The following is a 23,773-nucleotide window of genomic DNA, read 5'->3' as shown; positions in this document are numbered from 1 at the left end:
TTCATTTAAAGGCCCTTTGAATTTATTTTCTCCAAAATCACTATTCTTATTTGTTACTATGCAGTCCTTATGATGGATAATTAAGTTTTTTTGGTAAAATTATTTAAAATTTATTATAATACTTTTTTTTAAACGATACAGATTTATGTAGCTAATAAATTTGGACTGGGAGAACATGCAAACTCCACACAGAAAGGACTCTTGGCTCAGCCGTGACTCAAACCATGGACCTTCTTGATGTGAGGCGACAGTACTACCCACTGTGCCACCCGAATGAATAATAACAATAAAGAAATAAATAATCACATTTTCCTTCAAGGAGACCTGTAGCCCCACTAAACCCCACATAAAATGCAATTAACACCACCTGTTAAAAAACTACACACATTCCTTGAAGAATACAAATCACACTTGCCATTAAACATTTTCCCTTTCTATTGAAAACCAGGGTGGAGGGTGTGATTGGGGGAGTTTACAGAGGCAAGACCTGAAGGAGAGCGGGGTGTGGCCACGTCTGCGGCGCTCTCATCTCCTCCAGGGGAGTGTTTGTGGTACTGTGGCCTCGGCACACGTGGGCCAGAGCGACGAAAGAGAGCAGGGAAGATAGTCCAAATCTTCCACCCACCTCGTAGGCCAGCACTCATAAACAGGACAGTTACACAAACCTGGCCTCAGACTGTAGTTCTGACGAGACGCAAGTCAGGAGAAGGGAGGCTGGCTTACAAAAAAGGGGCTGAAACAGGCACACACACAGGCACAGTTACTATCAAAAACACTTACTCTGCCAACAGAGACTACATAGAGAGGAGAGTGGGACACTGCTGAGTCCAGGGAGCAGGGATTTACTACAGGAAGTGAAGAAGAGAGGAACCTGGATGGACACCCTCTGCAGTCTCAGTGGCCTGGACCCTCTCTGGGTGAGTCTCAGATGAATAATAAACTCACTCACTTCAATAGCCAATGAAAACAGAGATACAAATATATGAAGGTTGCTTAAAAAGAACTGTATCCAGTCATCAGTTTTTGCTATTTATGCCCCTTTATTCTTGGAAAAATCATTGTTTTTGACACTGTAACAGACATTTGGGGTGAGTCGGGAATTTTTCATTCATTGACTGAGATTGAATGCAGGACAGAATGCAAAACTTTAATCTTCATGGTTATTCTGTCTCGCTCACACATAACATTTGTTAAATGTGTGAAAATATTTTTACAGCTTTTTTTTGACATGCTTTAAATGTGTGTTTACATTCAAACAGCTGGTATCAGCAAGTGTGCAGTGCATGATGTAACTGGACTTTAAACTATATTTTTAACAATGTTTACAGATGTCCAGTGTTGAAATTCAGGTTAATAAATAAAAGATTAATGAATATACAGATACTTTTTATACTTTTAAAATCAGATGTAATGATATTGGTGTGTGTGTGTGAGACGCCATCAAGAGAATTTTGTCCCAGGCCCTGTGATGAGGGGGTTTATAAGGGCCTTCCATGGTACACACTAATCATTAAGCAATATTTACCATTGCCCAATGATTGTGGACCAGATTATGTACATTCAATAAGTAACAGGCCACATTTTGTAGATGATTTTAAAATTCTAGAGTTGCAGCCCAGCTAACGGAACAATCTCAGAAAGTTGCCAAAATTTACAAACAAAACGTTCTTGCAGTAACATTAACAGACCAAACTTTTAACGCTATATTGGGCTTTATTAATACATTATTAATACATTATTAGTGCACCGTTCTTTCAAAGTCACTACGGGAAAAGTTTGACCATTGTTGTTTTATAATAACGAATCAACAGTTAATGAATCAAGTTTAGTTTACAGTTTTTCTCAGTTGCTTTGGTGCATTTCTCAATTCATCCTTAATATTTGCAAAGAAGTATGTGCATTCTCAAAACAATTCGTACAAACAGCACCACACATTGGATTACCTGCAAAAGCCTGTAACTTACTCAAAATCTTTAGTTCATCTCTCAAAAGTAAGTATTTATGTCAATGAACATATCAGTGGCATCAGAATGAAAAGTCCTTGTGTCATTGTTCGCAAACAAGATAGTCAAAATGCGTGTTGTCAATGAAACACTGCACTCTGTTAGTATGTAAACAATGGCAACAGTTTGGATGACAGCGTTGGTATTGAAATGTACAAAGCTGCGCTTCTTCTGTATGCCATATATCCATTTAAAAAGTTATTGATTGAAAGAGACTGGATATGATTCACAGTTAAACTTTTACTAGTGGTCTGACAAAAAAACAACAACATTCCAATATTATTGTGATATAGAAAAGAAAAAGAAATAGGGGCACAAAGGCGAAAATACAACATTAGAAAGGCAAACACAGGAAAGACCTCTTAGGCAGAACTTTGCTTTTGAATGCAGCACATACGGTATATGCTTGCCAATTGAAGGTTCATGAGATGCAACTGAGCTATTTCAGAGAACTGGTTTCTCATTGGTTGATCTACATTCTCTTCATTAGTGAATGTCAAGATTCACCTGCACAATTCATCAATTCATGGCACATTTACAAAAAGTCTAATAGAAATGTGTAGAAAATATGCTTGACAGTTTATGACAACTAGATCAACCATTTTGCATTTAATGACTTATACGATGAACTAATGACTAGATGTTTTGAGGGGTAAGACTATTGCACAGAGAACTATTTAATACATTTTGAGCAACATGGCATTAGCAACTGATAATGTAGGAAACCACAGACAATTGGACATAATCAATTGCATGAATGTACCAAAGCAATCGCAACTTGTTCAAAAGAATGAGAAACTGCTTTTATGATGTGCACAAGTGACTAGATGATGTGGAGGTTGAACAATTCTGAGAATTTCATTTCTGAACTGAGAAATGCACCAAAGCGACTGAGAAAAACTGTAATCAGAAGACTATATATACTGTACCAAGGTGCAGGGTTTCCAAATGTTCCTGTAAAGCAAGGTTTATAATTGTTAATTCATTGTTTTGCATCATAGTTGCATGTTCTTGTTACTGTGTAATTTAATTATGGATGTTGTTTAATATGCATTAGGTGGTTGGAAGTACATATGTTAGAAAGTAAAACTTACCTGTAGAATGGTACATTCCAGGGTGTGGCCTAGACTATAAATGGCTGCCAGAAAGCATGGTGCAGGAGGGTCAGGTTGGTTGTGTGAAGTGGAAGCAAATCCATAGAAACTTGTTCCAGAAAGTTTGTTAACCAAACGATACAACTGCTGTTGTGGCTACCTTCCCACAAAAACTTGTAAATATTTATGTTATTTTTGTAGTTTTTCTTTTTCTTTGTTTTTTTTTTGGTTTTGCCGTTGGATTTGCACTGTCTTCACAATAAATTCACCTTAATTGGGATTTCCTGTCACATTGGTCTTATTATGCCTCTGATCGCGAGGGCGATCGCTAACAGTGAGATTTTGTGATTATTTCCCCATTCAAGTAGATAAGAGTTGCAATTATGGCCGCAGATGAACTGACTTTCCTTGAATGGGACTTTGCCTTACAGTCTACAGCGTTTCATTAGTTCTATTACTTATTTTGTTTTACTGTTGTTAGAATATAATTTTATGCAATCCTGACCCAATGGAACATTATTCAGAACGTTCATATAACCTAGAAAAAAATTGTTGTTTCTAAAACAACATTGTGAACATTCTCAGAACTTTTTGAAATAGCGTTTTCATAATGTAATGGGAACATAAGAACAACATTCTTAGAACATTACATTTTTAGCTGGGAAAGCATGTGAAATGAGATGAAGAGTAAGCTCATGTCTATTGAAGAATGTCTGACTGCATCACTGTTTGACCTGCTTGTGCACAATCAAAATAACATTTATTTATGGCCGTTTCCAAAAGAAATAACTTGAGATTTGTGAACTACAAGCCACCCTTACAAATTTCCTCTACATAAATCCAAACATCAGCAGTGTAATTTTTAAACGTTTTTTTGTGCAGACTGGCAGTCTGTACTCCTACACTTGCAGGAAGGGTACACACACCACTCTGAATCACTTCCTGAGAATGTGGTTGTCATTGGGTTTAGACCAGTGCAAACATAGTCTTAGAGGATGTAGGATGGGTAGAAGACGGTGTCCATTGAACTCCCTGTGGAAAACTGTGACTGTGCTGTGCGCTGCCACATGAATGAGAATCTCTTTCCCTTCCTGGGCCCAGACCACAGTACACCCCCTCATAGATGAGGACATATCCTGGCCAAAACAACAATGTAATGAACAGAGTGTCTCATCTTGAACCTGCAGCATGTGTTTGGATTGCACTTGCAGGGTTATAGATACTAGTCTAAATAAATATCATACAAGAGTATAATGAGTATCATATCATACACCAAGAAAGCATCATAAAAGTGGTCCATTTGACTTTCGCACTATATTCCACATTCCTGAAATCATACAAAACTTGATGTGAAATAAAGACCAAAACTGAAAATCTTGACAACTCTCCTTGGTGCATTCATGAGCAAAAATTTTTAAGACGTTTTATTTGTGAATGAATCATACTTTTGATTCAGACTTTAATAGAATCAGGTCATCCAGTTCACAAAACCAGTATGAATCTGATCCAGTTCTTGAGCCTTCAATAACTCAAAAAATATGGTTGCAACAGTGAACAGATCAATGGAGGGAGAGATTATAAGAACAAGTTCAATTTTGGTCTATTCCTCATAAAAAGTTTTTGCATGACTTCAGAATATTTATGGTGCTTTTGCATCCTTTTCGAAGTGTAAAAGCTTTAATCAGTCAAAAATCTTCTTTTTGTGTTTCATGGAAAAATGGGGTTGGGAACAACATAAGGCAGAGAAAATATGTTCAGATAATGCACTGGAGAAAAATAAGACCTATTGGACAGAAATCTGTTGAACTTCTCCATCAGCCAATTGTATGTACATGAGCAAACAAGCTTAAACAAAGCTGAGCCTGGTGCTCATGGCCGTTCTCATGGTGTATATGGGGTTTACATTGTGGCTTGTCAAAGGTGCACTTCTTATATACTGCCATACCACAAGACTCCTTCCAACCAGCATGCAGTATTTATCAGAGCTGTGCCATTGTTGGAATAACCACAGCAGAAGGCACAGCCAAACAAGTTCTCATTAGTCCAGAGAAAGTTTGAAGAAAAAAACCAAAAACAAACGTAACATAACAGCTCTACAGCTACGTTTGGACATCAGCCTATTTTCCAACATAGAAAAGCCAGAAATAACTGAAGAGATACTGTGTGAATTACTGATGTCTGAATAGAACGAGCCTGTGAAATTCAGCTTGAGAGAGAAGTGTTGGCAATGATTTCAAACTGAGTTTGTCCAACTTTTAAGTAAATAGCATTTACTTTAAATAATGCAGTTTAAAGAAAGCAACACTCACTTCAGACTATCAATCTATCAAATGTGTACAAACTGTACAAACTGTTCTACAATGTCAATATTTGTACACACTACATGCTTTTTGTTCTGCTGCAATGCTTCTGAGTGGAAACAATATCTGCCTACAACAGTGAAATCTTTAAATTAATTTGTTTATTTGTACGTTACATTTGTGGAAATTGGTGGTTTTCTACAATCAGAAAATGGGAAAATTAATAGTACCTCACTTTGTCCTCATTATCTTTACAGGTAAACAAGCTGTGAAACTAAAACTAGGATAATACATGCTGCAGATTAAAAGTGCTGGTTGTGTTGGTATCTACAAAATTTGTATTTGACTGTGATGTAATATAAAGCAGCTTTTATCCTGTTATGACTATAATATTTGAAACATATTTCATAAAAGTTATATTCAGTTCCTAGGGCTAAAACAAAGAAAAAAAATATTCAATGCACCTAGACATTTGAACGACATGTCAAGTCACTGCCTCAAAAAGGATCAGTGCACTTTCATAGAGGTTTTTTTCCTATCATGACTTATAACAACCAAGACAAATCCAGCTATGCTCATCATAAACCCACTTGGCAAACAGTGAAGATTTATTACAGGAGCTTTACCTTTCACCTCTCTGCAATTTCACACAATTTGTCTGTTGCAAACACTGCAAGACAACTAATATAAATCACAAATACACAGAGCCATTTGGACTGAACAAATACTGGGGAACATCAATGAACGTTCAGCAATCTGATGAATTGTTTGTTCACCAAGTAATTCACTATGAGTGAATAAAATCGAATAAGTTGTAAACTGCACCTAGTTATTAATAATTATAGAATCACTCATGTAACAAGTTAAAGAGGACTAATGGTTTAACATTGTGTTTTCAGGACTGGAACGTCACATGGTACACACTACATCCAGATCTCACCCAGTGTTTCCAGCACACAATACTGGTGTGGTTCCCCTGTTTCTATCTCTGGGTTTGTGCCCCTTTCTACTGCTTGTACCTCAAATTCTACGACAATGGACGCATATCTATATCCAGCCTCTGCTGTGCCAAGACGGTGAGTCATACCGGTCATCGAGGCTAAAATCTAGTTACCACCTCTCTAAGACCCTGACTTGAATATAGCATCAGTCACCTGAAAAACCCACAGGCTATTGTTGTGTGCATGGCAATGTAGAAATAAGCAGTGTTGGGGGAAAGTTACTTTGAAAGGTAATGCATTACAATATTGCGTTAGCCTATACTCCCTTAAAAAGTAACTAATTGCGTTACTAAGTTACTTTTTTAGAAAAGCAACATGTTACGTTACTTTTGCGTTACTTTTTTCACCTGGGCTGGGCTTGTTTTTTTATAACAAAAAAGTTATATTTTTGGGCAAATGTAAAGACCCTTTCACACCTTCACACAAGTTTTAAAAAAGTTTAACACTTACTTTACCAATAAAAACAAAAAAATCTATAGTCATTTTTGCTTATGGTTTAATTGAATCATCGAAGGTCAGCATTGAGGTACATTGGTCAATAAAGTGAGCTTGAGCAAAAATAAACTTTTTATTTAACATATTTAGTTATTGGAGGTTTGCATAGTATTCTGATTCTGCATTTCAATGATTTTATTCATTTTGAGGGATATTGAATCTTTTTTTTGTGCAAGTGAGATGAGTAAATGCATGCTCACATTTAGTCTACTACAATAACCATCATGTTTACACACAACGCCTCTGCACTTCGATTTGTCTCAACATGAGGGACAAGAGAACTGTCACTAAATGGGAAAACAAAGTAACTTGCATTACTTATTTGAAAAAGTAACTCGGTATTTTGTTGTAAATTTTAAAAGTAATGCGTCACTTTAGTTACTTGAAAAAGTAATCTGATTACGTAACTCAAGTTACTTGTAATGAGTTATCCCAACACTGGAAATAAGTGACATCATTAATGAGCATGTAAAAGGCAGGAAAATGGTTCTACAGGAAGAAAAACAGATCATATTATTTCATACGACCCAGTTGACATGTAAATCAATTCTAATAGAGCACACAAACATTTCAAAAGTTTGGGGTAAGGTTCTTTTTTGTTTTTTTTAAGAAAAAACTTTTATTCAGCAAGGACACATTAAATCGATCAAAAGTGAACGTAAAGACATTTATAATATTACAAAAGATTGTTTTACAAAAACTATGAAGCAGCATAACTCTGTTCAAGATTGATGATAATTAGAAATGTTTCTTGAGCAGCAAATCTTCATATTAGAATGATTTCTGAAGGATCGTGTGACACGATCTAATGATGCTGAAAATACAGCTTTGACATCCCAGCAATAAATTACTTTTAAAATAGATTCAAGTAGAAAAGTTATTTTAAATTGTAACAATAATACTGTTTTAATAAAATAAATGCAGCCTAGATGAGCATAAGAGACTTTTAAAAACTTGTGATCGGTAATGCAAGTTAATAACAATTTTTGGGGGCATGCATGACACCACAATGTTGCAGTTAATGCTTACAAGTCTGTGTTCATGTCTTGTAGGGTTTGGGTCTCTGTCTGGCTTCCTTTGGTTTCCTGGAGATGGTCTATCTGCTGGTGGAAAGGAGCAGAGATATCGAGCATCACATGGTCTTTCTCCTGAGCCCTATAATTCGCAGCCTTACCATGGTAAATCACAATATTAATATTCTCCTGAACATACCCTTTCCATTAAGGACTGTTATGAAATACCATGTTGATTTCAGAAATATAAGGGTCCAAATATATGTTTGGAATTCTATTTTTTCAATGAACTCTTTTATAGAGGATAGTTAAGATTTATGATCTGTTATATTTAAGCTTGAATGAAGAAATCTCTTTGTGGCTAGACGTCTGCCAGACGTTTCCTGAAGGGATCAGGATAAATAAGCTTCTTTTACCTCTGGTCACAGCAGACAGCAGTGTCAACAGTGGTTGTAGTAAATGATTCCTCCCCCCCCCAAGATAAGTCCATTTTAAAGTCCTGACACAGACTAAACATTCACAGTAGTCTATGCTTACCTGCATAGAATCAATACAAAATGTATCAACAAAAACTGCCTAATGGTCCTCTTCTTCTAGTGAGTGTTGGATTTCTCTATTGACCTCAACTTGCACACTGACTGAAATAAACTGTGTCCTCAGATACTGGCAGTGTTGGTGATTCATTTGGAGAGGCTGAGGGGCTTTCGGTCCTCTGTCTTTCTCTTCCTGTTTTGGACGCTGGCAATCGTCTGCTCGCTTGTGCCTCTCAGAGCCAACATACAAGCCATCATAGACGAGGTTTGTATATCCCTAGTATACCAAACTACTGTAAAAAATATGTATTATAAGCATATATTCTAATTTAGTTTAGTGAAAATAAAAATTGAGAGATATTTTGTCATCTCAGTTAACCTGAGTTCATCCAATATGTACTAAGGGGCTCAAATGTCTGATAGTACATTAAAAATCTCGAATTTGAAATCTAATTTAAACCCCAGAAAGTTTTAGGAATCTAAAAAAAGATTCTGCACTATTTTAGGAGTGCTGCTGACAATATAATTGTATTACTAATAATAATAAGCAATAAAACAGATTAAATAAAAAAAAAGAAGCATTTATACTTGTGGTCACAAACTTTTGGATCCCTTTTTGTAGGGTTTCTAATATAAAAGCCATTAATGGTGCTTTGAGAAATGAGTTAATTTGACTTGTTGCCTTAATCTCTGAATTTCTGGCAATACAAAATGTCTATACTTTTGTAACGCGGAGTGTTTCAGAAACAAGGAAGAGGAGGATCCAAGTGCAGTAGGGCAGTTTATTAACAAAATAACACAAAAACATCCAGGCAACAGGGGGCAGGCAAAAACCAGAGTAAATCCAAACACAGAAGGCGTAAAACAGAACTCACACAAAACATCCACTAAAGACAACACCAGACAAAGAACATGAGAAACACTTGGGTATTTTTACACTCAAGGGGAGATTGGCAAACAAGACACACCTGGGAACAATCAGGAACTAATCAACAAGAAAAACTACAAACGACCACAAAACATGGCACAGAACAGGAAAGTAACATAAAAGTCCACACAAGACAAGGGGAACACAAGACCGGAATCATGTCAAACTTTGTTGTTCACCCTTTACGTATGCGTAACACGGGCCCTCGAATGGTTTTTCAAATGAATGTTACTCAATCTTACTCTCTAAATTGAACTGTGTTGTGTCTGAGAGCCTAACACAGCGGTGTGTAAACAGAGTGCTTACAGATGGTGCTCTTCTCTGGGAAGGCCTGTCGGTTTTCCCTTTCCACTTCCCTCAATGCCCTCTTTGTCTGAAGCTGAGGCAGTGGCGAGAGCAGCCACAATCGCCGCTGGTGTTTTTCCGGGACAGATAGGAGAAGCCGCATACGTCTGCGGATGCTGTTACTGTGTTCATCGGTCTGTCTGTATCACGTCTGCTGTGATGATCCATAATTATGTCACTGCATCTTGTCACAGACTAACAATAAATAGCTTGACACTGGAAGGGGAAATATATATGTAGCTCACATGCCGAGGCAGTATATTGAGTTTGGAATGTATAATCTTTAGGGCTATATTTTGTTATATATTTATATTTTTTATGTGGCTACCAGCAGGGCCATTCCAAGCATGGGGCGGGGCCCAGTGTGAGGTAGCGGAAGAGGGGCCCTCCCTCGGTCTGATTGCGTTCCGGGGTGGGGTTAATTTGGGTGGGGTCCTCTTTGGTCCGTTTCACCGTGGGGCCCCCTCAACAAAAGTTGGCAACAAAACAGGCTCAACCCATATGCCACTTTACAACAGTCTGATGGACCAAAACTGCAAGATTTTAAAATATAATAAATGTACGCTTTCAAAGATATTATGCTTTGGAATGTATTGTAGTGTAAAGAGGGAGACCTGCAATTAGAATGTGTGTGTCATCCTGCCGCCAGATCAGGTCTCCCTCTTTACATGTAGTAAAAGTGAGTTTCCCAAAATTAAAATACTGACTTTTGAAAACAGAAACTTGAAAAATCTAGGCTAATTAAGTACAGTAAGGAAGTAAACATACTGTAAGGAAGTAAAAAAAAAAGGTAATGAAGCCGCGTACAGCTCAGTGATGACATCGTTTACATAGGAACTGAAGCTTGGTTTGTGGTGGGATCTGTTGTGCCCCAAATGAGCCCTCTGGCAATGAGCAGCAGGTCCAAAAGAAACAGCAAAATAACTGGTGCTTGGTCCTCTCATACCACACTGTGGGAGGATATGTTCCCTTGAGTTTCTCTAAACTGTTTAAGCATAAAGTGGGGCAGGCAAATAATCACAGTATCCTGCATTGTGGTGTCCAGAGTTTGGACTGTGACCGTTTGAGTGAAGCTTGTGTTTACATACTCTAAGAGGCCTGCGCTGCCACTTTCTCTTGTAGCTTGGCCATTTGACACCATTTCTGTCAGAAGTCCATGGGAATGAATGCCTTCTGTGGCCCCTGTAAAACTTTCAGCAGCAGATCCCAGGCCTCAGCATATTTTCTCTCTAACAAATCTTGAACCTTGTATTATGCACTGTCTACACACATAGATCAAGTGCTGGGTGGTAAAACTTTGTCCCAAACAACAAATGCGAAAACTGTAATACAATGATACAAACATCAGCATTATTCCTCTATAAGCAAAAGTGTTTTATAATTCATAAATATTATCTTTAAAGGGGTGGTATAATGCCCTTTTCACAAGATGTAAAAGAAGTCTCTGATATCCCCAGAGTGTGTATGTGAAGTTTTAGCTCAAAATACCCCACAGATATTTTTATATAGCATGTTAAAGTTGTAAATATTTGAGGGTGAGCACAAACGCACTGTTTTGTGTCTGTTCCTTTAAATGCAAATGAGCTGATGCTCCCGGCACAGAGGGCAGAGCTTCAACAGCTTGCACTCATACAGACATGCACTGAAAATTTCTAAAACTTTTAGCCTTTTATGTTCAAACCGGATTCAGACAATGATGGAGAGACTCAAGAAGAAGTGACAACATGTAGAATGCAGCAGGACATTTCTGAATGGTTAGTTGATGAATTTATGTAGCTTATGTGTAGTTATCTTCTAGTCATTGATTAGCATATTCTGTCTTGATAATCCATAAATTGTGTTCCGGGGCGGGGTTTATGTAAATTTTAGGGTTGGTGATGTCACTAACCCGGGAGGAATGTCATGTAGTCCCTACCAGCCTTTGCTTTGAACTTTGAGTGTTGTAACTTTGCAGATGTTGTTTATGCTCAAACAGAAACATTACACACTAACTAAAGTTAAAAAAGTTAAATCATAATCAACCACCCCTTTAATTAAATAAATATACTTGTTCATAATTTCTTTGTATGATAGCCTGCCCAAAAACTATGTCTGCACAATCTGGCATGTTTCATTGTGTGAACACAACTATGCAATATGCTAACAAAATCTTTAACAAGTTAATATTTGAATAAAATGTGCAATTTTTCCTATAGGCTGCACAAATATGACAAGAGCATGGATACCAGGAGAAAAATGACAAGATAGCTTCATAGGCCAGTGTGCGATTGAATACTCACTGAACACCATTACCAATAACTTTCTACTATTAGAGGTTGTGAATGAAGAGTCTCAGTCTGTTGGCATGAAGATCTTTCTGTGGTCTGTATTTTTTATACCATGATTTAGAGGTGTTCATAAATAGATTTGTTGTGTCATTAATCCTAGTTTGATGGAACATTTAGGTCATTATAATAAGCTGAGGTCTTTGAAAGGAAGGGCGGGGAACAGCAGGCATCATCCCCAAAAGAACACTCCCCCACATCAGCCACCAGTCCCGCCTCTGCACACTGCGGTGAGACAAAGTGGGCGGCTGATCTCAGATCAGCCCTGGTACTAGGGCAGGCAGAAGAGGAAATACGGATTATAGTCCCACAGGAAGCATGCAGGTTATGTGGTGAATGACTCCTTGGGAAATCCCTGGCAAATGTGTATGCATCACTTATGTGCCGGGTATGGCATCTCCACAGAATGCAGGGTTATTTAATAATTCATCGTATCGTGGTATAATTCAATTTGTGCTAAGAAATCAAGTGGGGTTTTTTGTTCAGTACTGCCTGGCAGGTCTACAGGGGATCTAAAAATTATTGTTTGATCAATTTTTTATGAAGAAATGAAAACATGCATTAAACAAAATATGTATATATTATTATAATATATTAATATAAGCAATTATATATACTTAGCATGAAAAGTACTTATTTTACAGGTGAATTATTAGTTGATTAAAAATACTTTTTACCACAACAAATTAAATATAAGTTTTCATTATGAAATGTTATGTTTTATACTAGTTTATCTAAAATCACCACACAAAAAAGCATGGAAAAAAGAAACATTTATGCCTCCAACTTAAAATCAGTGCACCGACCGTATTGTTCTCCACACTGTTGTCTACATTCTACTGATATCCAGTCATGTGTGTTTCAGGGTTTCTCTGCGGATGCGATGAGATTCGTGGCATTTTTCACATTCTTCTCTCTCCAGCTGGCTCAGCTCATCCTCAGCTGTTTTGCTGATAAACGCCCAGCAACTTCTAAACCAGTATATGTAAAGGTAGAGTGTCATCAATGTTGATTTCCTTTTATTTTCATGAGTAAACTATTATTTGGAAAACGGTCAAAAAATAATACCTGGAAATATTGCTTTTTTGCACTAGAATCCATGTCCAGTTGAGGATGCTTCATTCCTTTCAAAAATACTTTTCTGGTGGTACGGCAGGTAGAGTCATCTTTTTGTCTCTCATTACATGAACTTCTGAGATTCTTGTGAAGGTCTGGGGAATAAAAACCCACTGAGATATAGAGAAACACACATATTTGTGCTCCACAGATTGGTGGTAAAGGGCTACCGCTCACCTTTAAAAGCTGAAGACCTCTGGTCTCTACGTGAAGAGGACACATCTGAAAAAATCATCTGTGATCTAGAGAAAGAGTGGGCCAAGCAACGCGCCAAACTGCAGCAGTAAGACACCTGCTATTTCCTTAACTGCATGTTTTCCATCCTGGGATGATGATTTATACTGTGCACACGTATGAGATTTAGTCAGTAAAATATGTAACATCCATAATTTGCCTGCTCATAACTACTGATTTATTTGTATTATTAGTTAACAAAGTGCAACTTTTTTACTGTTGCAACAATGCTATAGCAATGCCATTCCAGAGACTAAAGTACGGTTACAAATGTTGTGTTCTCTCCTTCAAACACAGGCAAGGGAGCTCTCTGAAAGGATCACAAGCTCTTGGTTATAAGCTGAGCGAGCAGAAGCAGCTGCTCAGAAAACTCCATACAGAACAAAGCTCAGGCCTCTGTCTGCTACGCACACTAGCCAAAAACTTTGGCCCCTACTTTCTGACTGGGACTCTCTGTTTGGTCATTCAAGATGCTTTCATGTTCTCCATACCACAAGTGTTAAGGTGAGAGAGGCTGTAATTCTGTCATGGCATATACAGTGATACTGTACATAGTGCAAAACATATACTGTACAAATGTTTGGGGTCTGAAAGATTTTATTTATGTTTTTAAAAGTCTCTTCTGCACACCAAGGCTGCATTTATTTGATCAATACAGTAAAACAGCAACATTGTAAAAATATTATTATAATTTAAAATAACTGTTTTCTATTATAATATATATTAAAATGTAATTTATTGCTGTGAAGTCAAAGCATCATAACTCCAGTCTTCAGTGTCACATGATCCTTCAGAAATAGTTTTAATTTGATTATTTGATGCTCAGGAAACATTTCTTATTATTATCAGTGTTGAAAATAGTTGTACTGCTTAGTTTTTTTGTGGAAACCATTTTTATAAGATTCTTTGATGGATAGAAAGTTCAAAAGAACAGCATTATTTGAAATAGATTAAAAGTGACAGTAAAGACATTCATAAAAATTCTATTTAACGCATTCTTGCTGAATAAAAGTATTCATTTATTTAAAAAAAACAAACAATGTGAATGTTTAGAATGTGTTGACTTCTTTACTACAAAACTTTACTGCACAAGACGAGCTCAAATGTAGAATCTCATCAAATTGTATCCTTTTAAAAATATTTTTCATTGCTATTCATTTCTTTGTGCGCAAAACCAAAACATCTACAGTATGTAAGGCCAATGTGAAAATGTAGAGCAAGAAATTTGGCACGTCATTTTAAAGTGTTGTGCAGCAAAAACAGAAATTTGTAAGGGGAAACTTAAATGTCTATGAACTTGTTGCCCTTTCTCAGTATTGAGTGTGAACTCAATACTGAGTTCACACTCAGCCAACCCCCCAACACCCCCCACATCCTGCTGCGGTATAGCCACACACTGTTAATTTTGTCCCATGCACCACGACGCAAAAGAAAGTCTACTCTCTGCAGCATCATATTGTTTGTGGCTGAGCTTTAGCTCTAAAAATGCAAAGAAACTGCAGTTGGATCATCAAATTAAGCCACTTCGTCTGGCATATAACTAGCCAAGAGCAGTGTGGCGGGTTCACTGCTCCAGAACCACAGGAGCCGTGGCCATTAAAACACCTCTTTACAGTGATTGTGCACTCTGAGAAACTTTGATGCATGTGCCCGGGGTTGTTGTTTAGGCTCAGCCATATTTGTTCAGTCCCAGTTTTTTTTAAAGGTTTGGCTTGGGTTTGTTGTATCTCAAGTTAAATAAAGACAAAATTAAAATAAATGTAACTTATATATGCAAAAATGGTATGCTACTGTTTGGGTGTCAGTAAATCATAACAATGTCTGTTTCTTGTTCTTCAGCCTGCTGCTCGGCTTTGTGAGGGATGAAGATGCCCCCTTGTGGAAGGGTTACCTCTTTGCCTTTCTGATGTTCCTGTTGTCTTGTCTGCAGTCCCTGTTCAACCATCAGTACATGTATACCTGCTTCACGGTGGGCATGAGGGTTAAAACTGCAGTTATGGGACTAGTGTACAGGAAGGTAGGTTTTTGAACTGTTTACTATGAAATGCAAAGATGCATATAATGGTTCTCACATTCATTTTTGTCTCCACAGTCTCTGGTCATCAACAGCGCAGCCCGTAGAACATGTACAGTCGGAGAGATAGTGAACTTGGTTTCGGCTGACACCCAGAAACTCATGGATTTCGTGGTGTACTTCAATGCAGTGTGGGTGGCCCCGATTGAAATCGCCTTATGCCTTTTCTTCCTCTGGCAGGTGAGAAGTGATGCTTCTACAAAGAGAAGCAATAAAGATGTGTTCATATGAAAGCTACTACTAATGTTTTGGGGATAAATAAGGTATTAAGATGTCCTAAAATATTTGCACAGTGCAGATGTAAAATTCATTCATTTCAATGTCTCATCTCCGTACAGCATCTCGGCCCATCTGCGCTGGCTGGCATCGCCACTGTGATTCTCATCTTCCCTTTAAATGGGTTAATTGCCAAAATGAGAAGCAAGCTCCAGGTATCATCCATGTTTTTCCATGGAGTCAAATAACATTTCCATAATATTCGGGCAGTGGCGAGGTCGTGTCGCTACACAGCGTCATCCCAGGAACTTCATGTCTACTGATAATTTAAAACATGAGGCCAGTCAGTCCAGTTCTGTCCATAAAAACCACAGTATTTGTTGTAAAACTGAAATGTCTTTATTAGCTTTGACTGAAACATCTAAAGAATTGAAACTTGCCCATATTGGTTTCTTTCTGGTTTTGTAAACAACTTGGCTTGCATGATTCTCAATTCACATGCGTTTTAACCTGTTTTCTGCTCTCAGGAGGTCCAGATGAAGTACATGGACGGCCGCATTAAGCTTATGAATGAGATTTTGAGCGGAATAAAGATCCTGAAGTTTTATGCCTGGGAGAATGCTTTCAGAGAACGTGTTCTTGGCTACAGGGAAAAAGAGCTAAATGCTTTGAAGAAGTCTCAGATCCTTTACTCAATATCGATCGCCTCCTTCAACTCCTCAACTTTCTTGGTACATTTCATAATTCCTGGATGATTTCATCATCTTAACAAATGAATATAGTCCTAACAACTGAAAAATTGTAACCTTGTACACCAATTTGCCTTCAGATTGCATTTGCCATGTTTGGAGTGTACGTGTTGATAGATGATAGGCATGTTCTGGATGCTCAGAAGGTCTTTGTGTCCATGGCTCTCATCAATATTCTCAAAGCTCCACTCAGTCAACTGCCCTTCGCAATGAGCACCACCATGCAGGTGAGCAGCATTACTGCAGTTCAAATATTTGAACGCTTATGTATTTATATATTTGTGTATTTTCAAGTCAGTTACCAAAAAGAAGTTATCTTTGTTTCCTAGGCTGTGGTTTCTCTCAAACGTCTCGGAAAGTTTCTCTGTCAAGACGAGTTGAAACCAGATAGTGTGGAGAGAGCTCCCTACAATCCTGGTGAGTGCATTAGCTTGTCATTGTTTTCAAACTTTCCTGAAGCTTATAAAATGCTTTATATGCCTTAGATGACCAACATTGTTATACATGTTGAGCAGTAAAGAGATTTTTCCCTATCAATGTGATGGTGGAATCCTAATGCAGGAAGCCATAACAAAACCCGACATTCAAAAAACAAAAATAATGAGTTACTGATCTGCCAAAAAGACCCACCTTGAAGAATATTTTTGCAGTTCTAATACAAGACATGGCCATTTGTGCAGGCAGTCAGTCAGTCAGAAACATTCATTTAAATGCTGTAATTCAGCAAACACTACAAGGAAATTATGCGGCTAGGAGGTGGGTGTTGGTAGTGGCTGAAATGCGTATGATGATTTCATGCAGTGGTCACTGGAAGGGGATTTTCAGCTTTGGAGCTGTAATTATATTTATATTACTTTTTCCACATTTTTGTGTGTTAAAGACACATTTTAAAATGCAACTTTTTTTATATCAAAGGTCAAAGAGAAGTTTTTGTGAGAATGCTTGTGTCTTTCTCTCTACTTCATCCGAATATTGGGGACAAGCCAATAATATCCCATGGATGATGGTAAAAGAATTATGTAAATGTATTAAGCAAAATAATTATCATCATCCTGTTACCTCATTAACTTGTGGTATAGTTTTATGAGCCTCAAATGCAATGGGATAGTTTACCCAAAAATTTAATTTGTCAATTTACTCACCTTCATGGCTTGTATAGCTTTCTTTCTTCCATATAACCAAAAGGAAATATTCTGAATAATGTGCCAGTGAGCTGTTAACTTCTGCAACAGGCTTCATAAGAATCAACTTCTTTAATCAGTGAGTTGAACTTGAAAACCGAATCAGTGTGATTTGTGATAAAAATTCAGATTCAGTACATTTCTGGTTAACGGGTTAGCTGATTCTTAGAAAAGACCTGACTTAATATATTTATTGCATTATAAATTTGTCTTTTTCTCTCATGAACAAGACATTTTCGTGGTTTCAGTGAAAATAATTTTAGTCTATGTCTCTCACAAAGTTCCATAGACTTCAAGCCATGAAGCTTCCATGAAGCTCAAATGTCTTCAAAATATTTTAAATATAATGTGATTGTGCAAGAGTTGTATAGAACACTTTTATTATGTTTTTTTAATGGTATTTTGAAGCTTGAAAACTCTCATTCACTGCAACTGCACTGAAAAGAGCATGGAAAAATCTTCCAAATGTATTCAAATATTCTGCAGAGTAGAGAAAGTCATACAGGTTTGGAACAACATGAGCTCACCTTTTCATTTCCTTCTTTTGTCAGATGTCGATGGTGTTGTTATTGACAACGGCACTTTCAGCTGGTCTAAAGATAGTACACCATGTCTCAGGAGGTAGGTGACTTTGAATACATATTTGTAGATCCACCATTTCTAAGCATATGAAGACGATAATCTGGCAACGATTAATTTCTGCAGGATCAATGTCAAAGTGCCACGTGGTTCACTGGTGGCTGTGGTAGGTCATGTGGGCAGTGGAAAATCCTCTCTTCTGTCTGCGATGTTGGGAGAGATGGAAAAGAAAAGTGGCCACGTCACAGTAACAGTAAATCATTCAGGAACATTATTAAAAATATATTGGCATCATTCACATATTCCACATATAATTTTAGTAGCACTTTCTTTCAGGGCTCTGTGGCTTACGTGCCTCAGCAAGCATGGATCCAGAATGCCACTCTGAAAGGCAACATTTTGTTTGGACATGAAAGGAAAGACAGCTGGTACCAGAAAGTGGTGGAGGCCTGTGCTCTCCTACCTGACCTGGAGATCCTACCCGGAGGAGACTCGACAGAGATTGGAGAGAAGGTAAACATAGATTGAGAATGACTGTTACACCGTGTCTGAACCAGACATGATATAATAAAGTGTAAAGCTATATATAAAAAAAAAAAAAGACATTTATTTTAAATTTCAAATATGCAGGGATACCAGCAGAGTAAAACTCCCACTACATTTCTACAATGTTCGCAGGGGCTGAATCTGTCAGGAGGTCAGAAACAGAGAGTGAGTCTGGCACGCGCAGTCTACAAGAAGGCTGATATCTATCTGATGGATGATCCCTTGTCAGCTGTGGATGCACATGTGGGTCAGCACATCTTCAAAAAGGTCATTGGACCTAATGGAGTTCTTAAAAATAAGGTAAAATTAAAATAATATGAGTAAGATGAGTAACAAAATATGTGACCCTAAAAACTAATATGTGAAATGTTACATTCTAAATTGAAGTAGGAAAATATGGTGAATCGCAATTTGAATTTGAATGCAAGTAGAATTAAAATAAACTGAAATTCAAAATGCAAAGTGTGAATTTAAACTAGAAAAGCAAGTTTAGATAAAAATAAAATAAAATAAAAACCTTTAAAGGTTGACATGCCAGACAGACAAAGACAGACAGATAGGATTACCTGTCCTGAATTTCTTTGAATTGCAGTTTAGCCAATTTCTCATCCTGTCATTCCAATTAAACTTTATGTGGATGTGGACAATTTAACTTGAATTCCAACTCTTAAATGAAAAGGGAATGTTCTTCAATTCTGAATTTTGTCCAACCCTGCAACAGACATGAACAGGCGTAAAATAACAAACTAACTAACTAGCTTATTTAATAATGCTCCCTAAAACAGACTCGTATCCTGGTGACCCACGGGCTGAGCTTCTTGCCCCAGGCTGACCTGATCCTGGTGATGGCTGATGGAGAAATCACAGAGATGGGCTCTTATGCCGAGCTTTTGAGCAGGCAAAACGCCTTTGCTGACTTCGTTCAAGCCTTTTCTGTTAGCGAACGCAAGGAAAGTGCCACCCACAGAGGTAAGATAAAAAAAGATGGAGTGCAGCTTAACAAATGACTAAACACTACAACACTATTTTCATGTTAACACGGTTAAAAATGCAGATTCACTTTGTTTTAGGGACCAGGAAATCAGTCTCTCGTCTCAGCATGACAGACTTCTCAATTGACCTCTCCCAGGAGCAACTCATCAGGTAACCAAGTTTTGAAAATGCAAATGCAACCGTTGTTGAAGAATACATATTCACCTTTTTGTCAATTTTATTTAATGAAGTGGAGACATGGGAAGTGCCAGTATACAAACCATGGAGGCCATATCTGACACAGAACAGGAGCAGGACCAAGAGGAAACTGGGAGACTGACCCAGGCTGACAAAGCCCATACAGGCCGAGTAAGTTATAGAGATACATCCACAGGCATTGCAAACAATGGGTAAACACATCAAAATATACCTTCATATGTAACCAAAAGCCAGAGAATTGGATTGGAAGGTCAATTTTAAAGTTCAGCTACAGCGTCAAGCGTTTCAGATGCTCTTGTGTCACCACAAAGATCTAATTTCAACCCCTGATTACAGGCCTTTGGCCTTCATTGTTCCGAACACCATAATATAGCTTGAAAGTGCACTATATCATCCAGACTGTTCCTCACACATTCTTCATAATGGGTCACACAGGTGAAACTGGAGCTGTATGTGGAGTACTTCAGGACCATTGGCCTGGCCCTCATCATCCCCATCATCTTCCTCTATGCGTTTCAGCAGGCTGCCTCCCTGGCCTACAACTACTGGCTAAGCCTGTGGGCAGATGAGCCGGTTGTGAATGGAACTCAGGTCAACACAGATCTGAAGCTTGGTGTTTTTGGAGCTCTCGGCTTTGCACAAGGTTAAATATCCTTTATATTTCTCAACCTTCATGGAGTATCCTTGGGCTTTGTATTGTTCTTGATCATTAACTGTGATGTCTTATTGCAGGAACTGCAATTTTTGGGACTACTGTGGCTATTTCACTTGGAGGAATAATTGCTTCCCGGCATCTTCATTTGGACCTTCTCAACAATGTACTTCACTCTCCCATGTCATTCTTTGAGAGTACACCCAGTGGTAATCTTCTCAATCGTTTCTCGAAAGAGATAGATGCCATTGACTGCATGATCCCTGATGGTCTAAAGATGATGCTGGGCTATGTGTTCAAACTTCTGGAGGTTTGCATTATCGTGCTGATGGCAACTCCTTTTGCAGGAGTGATCATACTGCCACTGACTCTCTTCTATGTCTTTATTCAGGTATGCTTCTACAGATTGCTCAGCAGGCAAGAGTATTATAACAAGGAGCACCAGTCATTTATCTGACATCTATTCTCCTGTGTTTTCAGAGCTTCTACGTGGCCACGTCCTGTCAGTTGCGTAGACTAGAGTCGGTGAGCCGTTCACCCATCTATACTCATTTCAACGAGACAGTTCAAGGAGCCAGTGTGATTCGGGCCTTTGGCGAACAGCCTAGGTTCATCCTAGTGGCTAACAGCCGAGTGGACCACAATCAAACGTCTTATTTCCCAAGATTTGTGGCCACCAGGTCAGATTCAGTCTTATTCATTCTTTGTTACTAGTCCTGGCCCTTCAATTTAACTCTGTACAATATCCTCAATGTTATTCCAAAAGGTGGCTGGCAGTAAATCTAGAGTTTCTGGGTAACTTGCTGGTCCTTGCTGCAGCTATCCTCTCTGTTTTGGGAAGGGCGACTTTAAGCCCTGGAATCGTAGGGCTAGCTGTGTCCCACTCTCTCCAGGTAAGGAACTCATTAAGCAAGTCAAAAAGCCATGCATGCTATTTTCTGCCTATTAAGGAAGAAGTTCTCAAGAAAAATACATTTCAGGTAACTGGGATCCTGAGCTGGATTGTGAGGGCATGGACTGATGTAGAAAACAACATTGTGTCTGTTGAGCGAGTGAAGGAATATGCCGAAACAAAAAAGGAGGTAATGTTGGTTTAAATGCTTTGTTTTTCACATAAATTCCTTTATGCAAAGTGACCCCAAAGTATATTTTTACATTCATTGTTGAGGTCACTAAGTCTGTCTTGGGTTGTCGCAGGCACCGTGGACCTTCGAGGACAGTCCACTCCCGTCACACTGGCCCAGATCAGGATCCATTGGATTCCAGGAATATGGACTTCAGTACCGCAGGGGTCTTGACTGGGCCTTGAAAGAAATTTCCCTCAGTGTTAATGAGAGAGAAAAAGTAAATATAACATCTGGAGGAAATAAACACATTTTGTGTTTTTACTTTTTATTACGTACTAAGCCGTTCATCTAATCCACTCAGGTTGGAATTGTGGGAAGAACAGGGGCTGGAAAATCATCCCTAGCTCTCGGAATATTCCGGATCCTTGAGGCAGCAAAAGGAAAGATCTACATAGATGGGATAAACATTGCAGAGATTGGATTGCATGAACTGAGATCTCGTATCACCATCATCCCACAGGTACATCTGAAACTGGAAAAATATTTAATAGCAAAGCAATGACACAAACTTTCAAAAAAAGATTCAATGATTGAGTGCTTTAATTACAACCACACCTTTTTTCCCAAGGATCCAGTGCTGTTCTCAGGTTCCTTGCGTATGAATCTGGATCCCTTTGATGGCTACACTGATGAGGAGGTGTGGAGATCTCTGGAACTCGCACACCTCAAGAACTTTGTGTCTGGCCTTCCTGACAAACTCAACCATGAGTGTTCAGAGGGTGGAGAGAATCTCAGGTACAAACTTTTGACAAGATTCCTCCCTCTTTATCACTTGACTAATACCTGATCTGATTGTTTCTGACTGGATATTCTGGGCTTCAGTTTGGGTCAGCGGCAGCTGGTTTGCCTGGCTCGAGCTCTCCTCAGGAAAACCAAGATTCTGGTTTTGGATGAAGCCACTGCAGCTGTGGATCTGGAGACGGACAATCTGATACAGTCCACTATCCGAACTCAGTTTGAGGACTGCACCGTTCTGACCATCGCACATCGCCTCAACACCATCATGGACTACACAAGGTGCAAAAAAAGTGCATGTGTATTTCTAAGTAGAATACTATTATGATTAATGACAATGTTCTAACCCAGTCCTATTCAACTGTTCCCAACAGGGTGATTGTGATGGACAGAGGGCACATCACAGAGATGGACTCCCCATCCAATCTGATCTCTCAGCGTGGTCAGTTCTACCGAATGTGCCGCGAGGCTGGGCTAGTGTGATCCTGTAAAAGAACCACCGGTTCTTGACAGAATCAACTCTTCACTCGTGAGAGACTATGAAAATAATGGTGCAGAACATCTCACCAATACACCTTCTGAGACTACCTGAAACTTTTCATCACAGTACTTACCAAAGGGCATGTCTTGCCTTCTCAATCAAGAGAAGCACAAAGCTCAGGATGAAGAGGTATTGTCCGTAATAGCCGTTCTACAAGAGCAGGTGTCCACACTTTCTCCAGTATTACAGAAGCGGTGTGCTTCAGCATTATCCTGCTGAATCTTTAACTGACGTCTGAGATGCTAAAGGAACAGACTGATTCTCTCATGTCGTCAACATTCTCATCTCAGAAAATTAAGACTTGAGTAACATTAATGTACTGCAGAGGTCAAAATAATGCACACTTCAGATGGTCAGACAGTATGCATGCATAGCCATGTCCACCATCTCTCATTGCTGTCAAATTGAAGTTTTGTAGAAGATCCTGAAAAGACACAGCTATAGAACTAGTCACAATTCTACTTGAAGGAGTTTATTAATCATCATGTCAGCACATTAAACCCTAAATTCTTATAGAGGTGAAAGATGCAAGCTATTTATGATGTGAGAAACATCGATTTATGTTAAAAACAATGCAACAGTCATCCTTATAAAGAATTTGTCTGTTTTAATACTAGTACGTTTTCAATACTCTAAAACTTTACGTCAGTATTTATGTATTTTGTACTGTATGATAACTGTATTTTTATATATTTATAACCTTTCCATGCACACTTCATGTGTGATTGTCAGACTTGAAAATGCTATTTGTATTCTCTGGACCGCTTCAGTAAAATAAATGTTGGTAGTATTGATT

At 38.3% G+C, this 23,773-nt stretch overlaps 1 protein-coding gene across 1 annotated transcript; it reads left to right on the top strand.

Moving 5' to 3' along the window:
- Positions 1-741: 741 nt before the first annotated feature.
- LOC311090170 (multidrug resistance-associated protein 1-like) lies at positions 742-23,773 on the top strand. Its single transcript, XM_084125317.1, has 31 exons — positions 742-917; positions 6,297-6,473; positions 7,946-8,071; positions 8,567-8,704; positions 12,902-13,027; positions 13,131-13,192; positions 13,304-13,435; positions 13,684-13,890; positions 15,226-15,403; positions 15,479-15,640; positions 15,799-15,891; positions 16,204-16,407; positions 16,506-16,652; positions 16,755-16,842; positions 18,158-18,227; positions 18,312-18,438; positions 18,522-18,698; positions 18,864-19,031; positions 19,517-19,700; positions 19,802-19,874; positions 19,955-20,072; positions 20,358-20,565; positions 20,655-20,965; positions 21,055-21,254; positions 21,341-21,467; positions 21,555-21,656; positions 21,772-21,918; positions 22,003-22,161; positions 22,270-22,436; positions 22,524-22,718; positions 22,811-23,773. The coding sequence occupies exons 1-31, from the start codon at positions 876-878 to the stop codon at positions 22,917-22,919; spliced, it is 4,524 nt and encodes a 1,507-aa protein (XP_083981443.1). The 5' UTR covers positions 742-875; the 3' UTR covers positions 22,920-23,773.

Source organism: Abramis brama, assembly GCF_963993115.1.
Source record: "Abramis brama genome assembly, chromosome: 1".
In the NCBI taxonomy this organism is placed as follows: domain Eukaryota; kingdom Metazoa; phylum Chordata; class Actinopteri; order Cypriniformes; family Leuciscidae; genus Abramis; species Abramis brama.
This window is presented reverse-complemented; position numbering and strand designations above follow the sequence as displayed.

Coding starts and splice junctions, on each gene's coding strand:
- LOC311090170 (XM_084125317.1), top strand. CDS start 876: ATGGACACCCTCTGCAGTCTCAGTGGCCTGGACCCTCTCTGG. Junction 16,843..18,157: donor GAGAGCTCCCTACAATCCTG/GTGAGTGCATTA, acceptor TTCTTTTGTCAG/ATGTCGATGGTGTTGTTATT. Junction 18,439..18,521: donor GTGGCCACGTCACAGTAACA/GTAAATCATTCA, acceptor ACTTTCTTTCAG/GGCTCTGTGGCTTACGTGCC.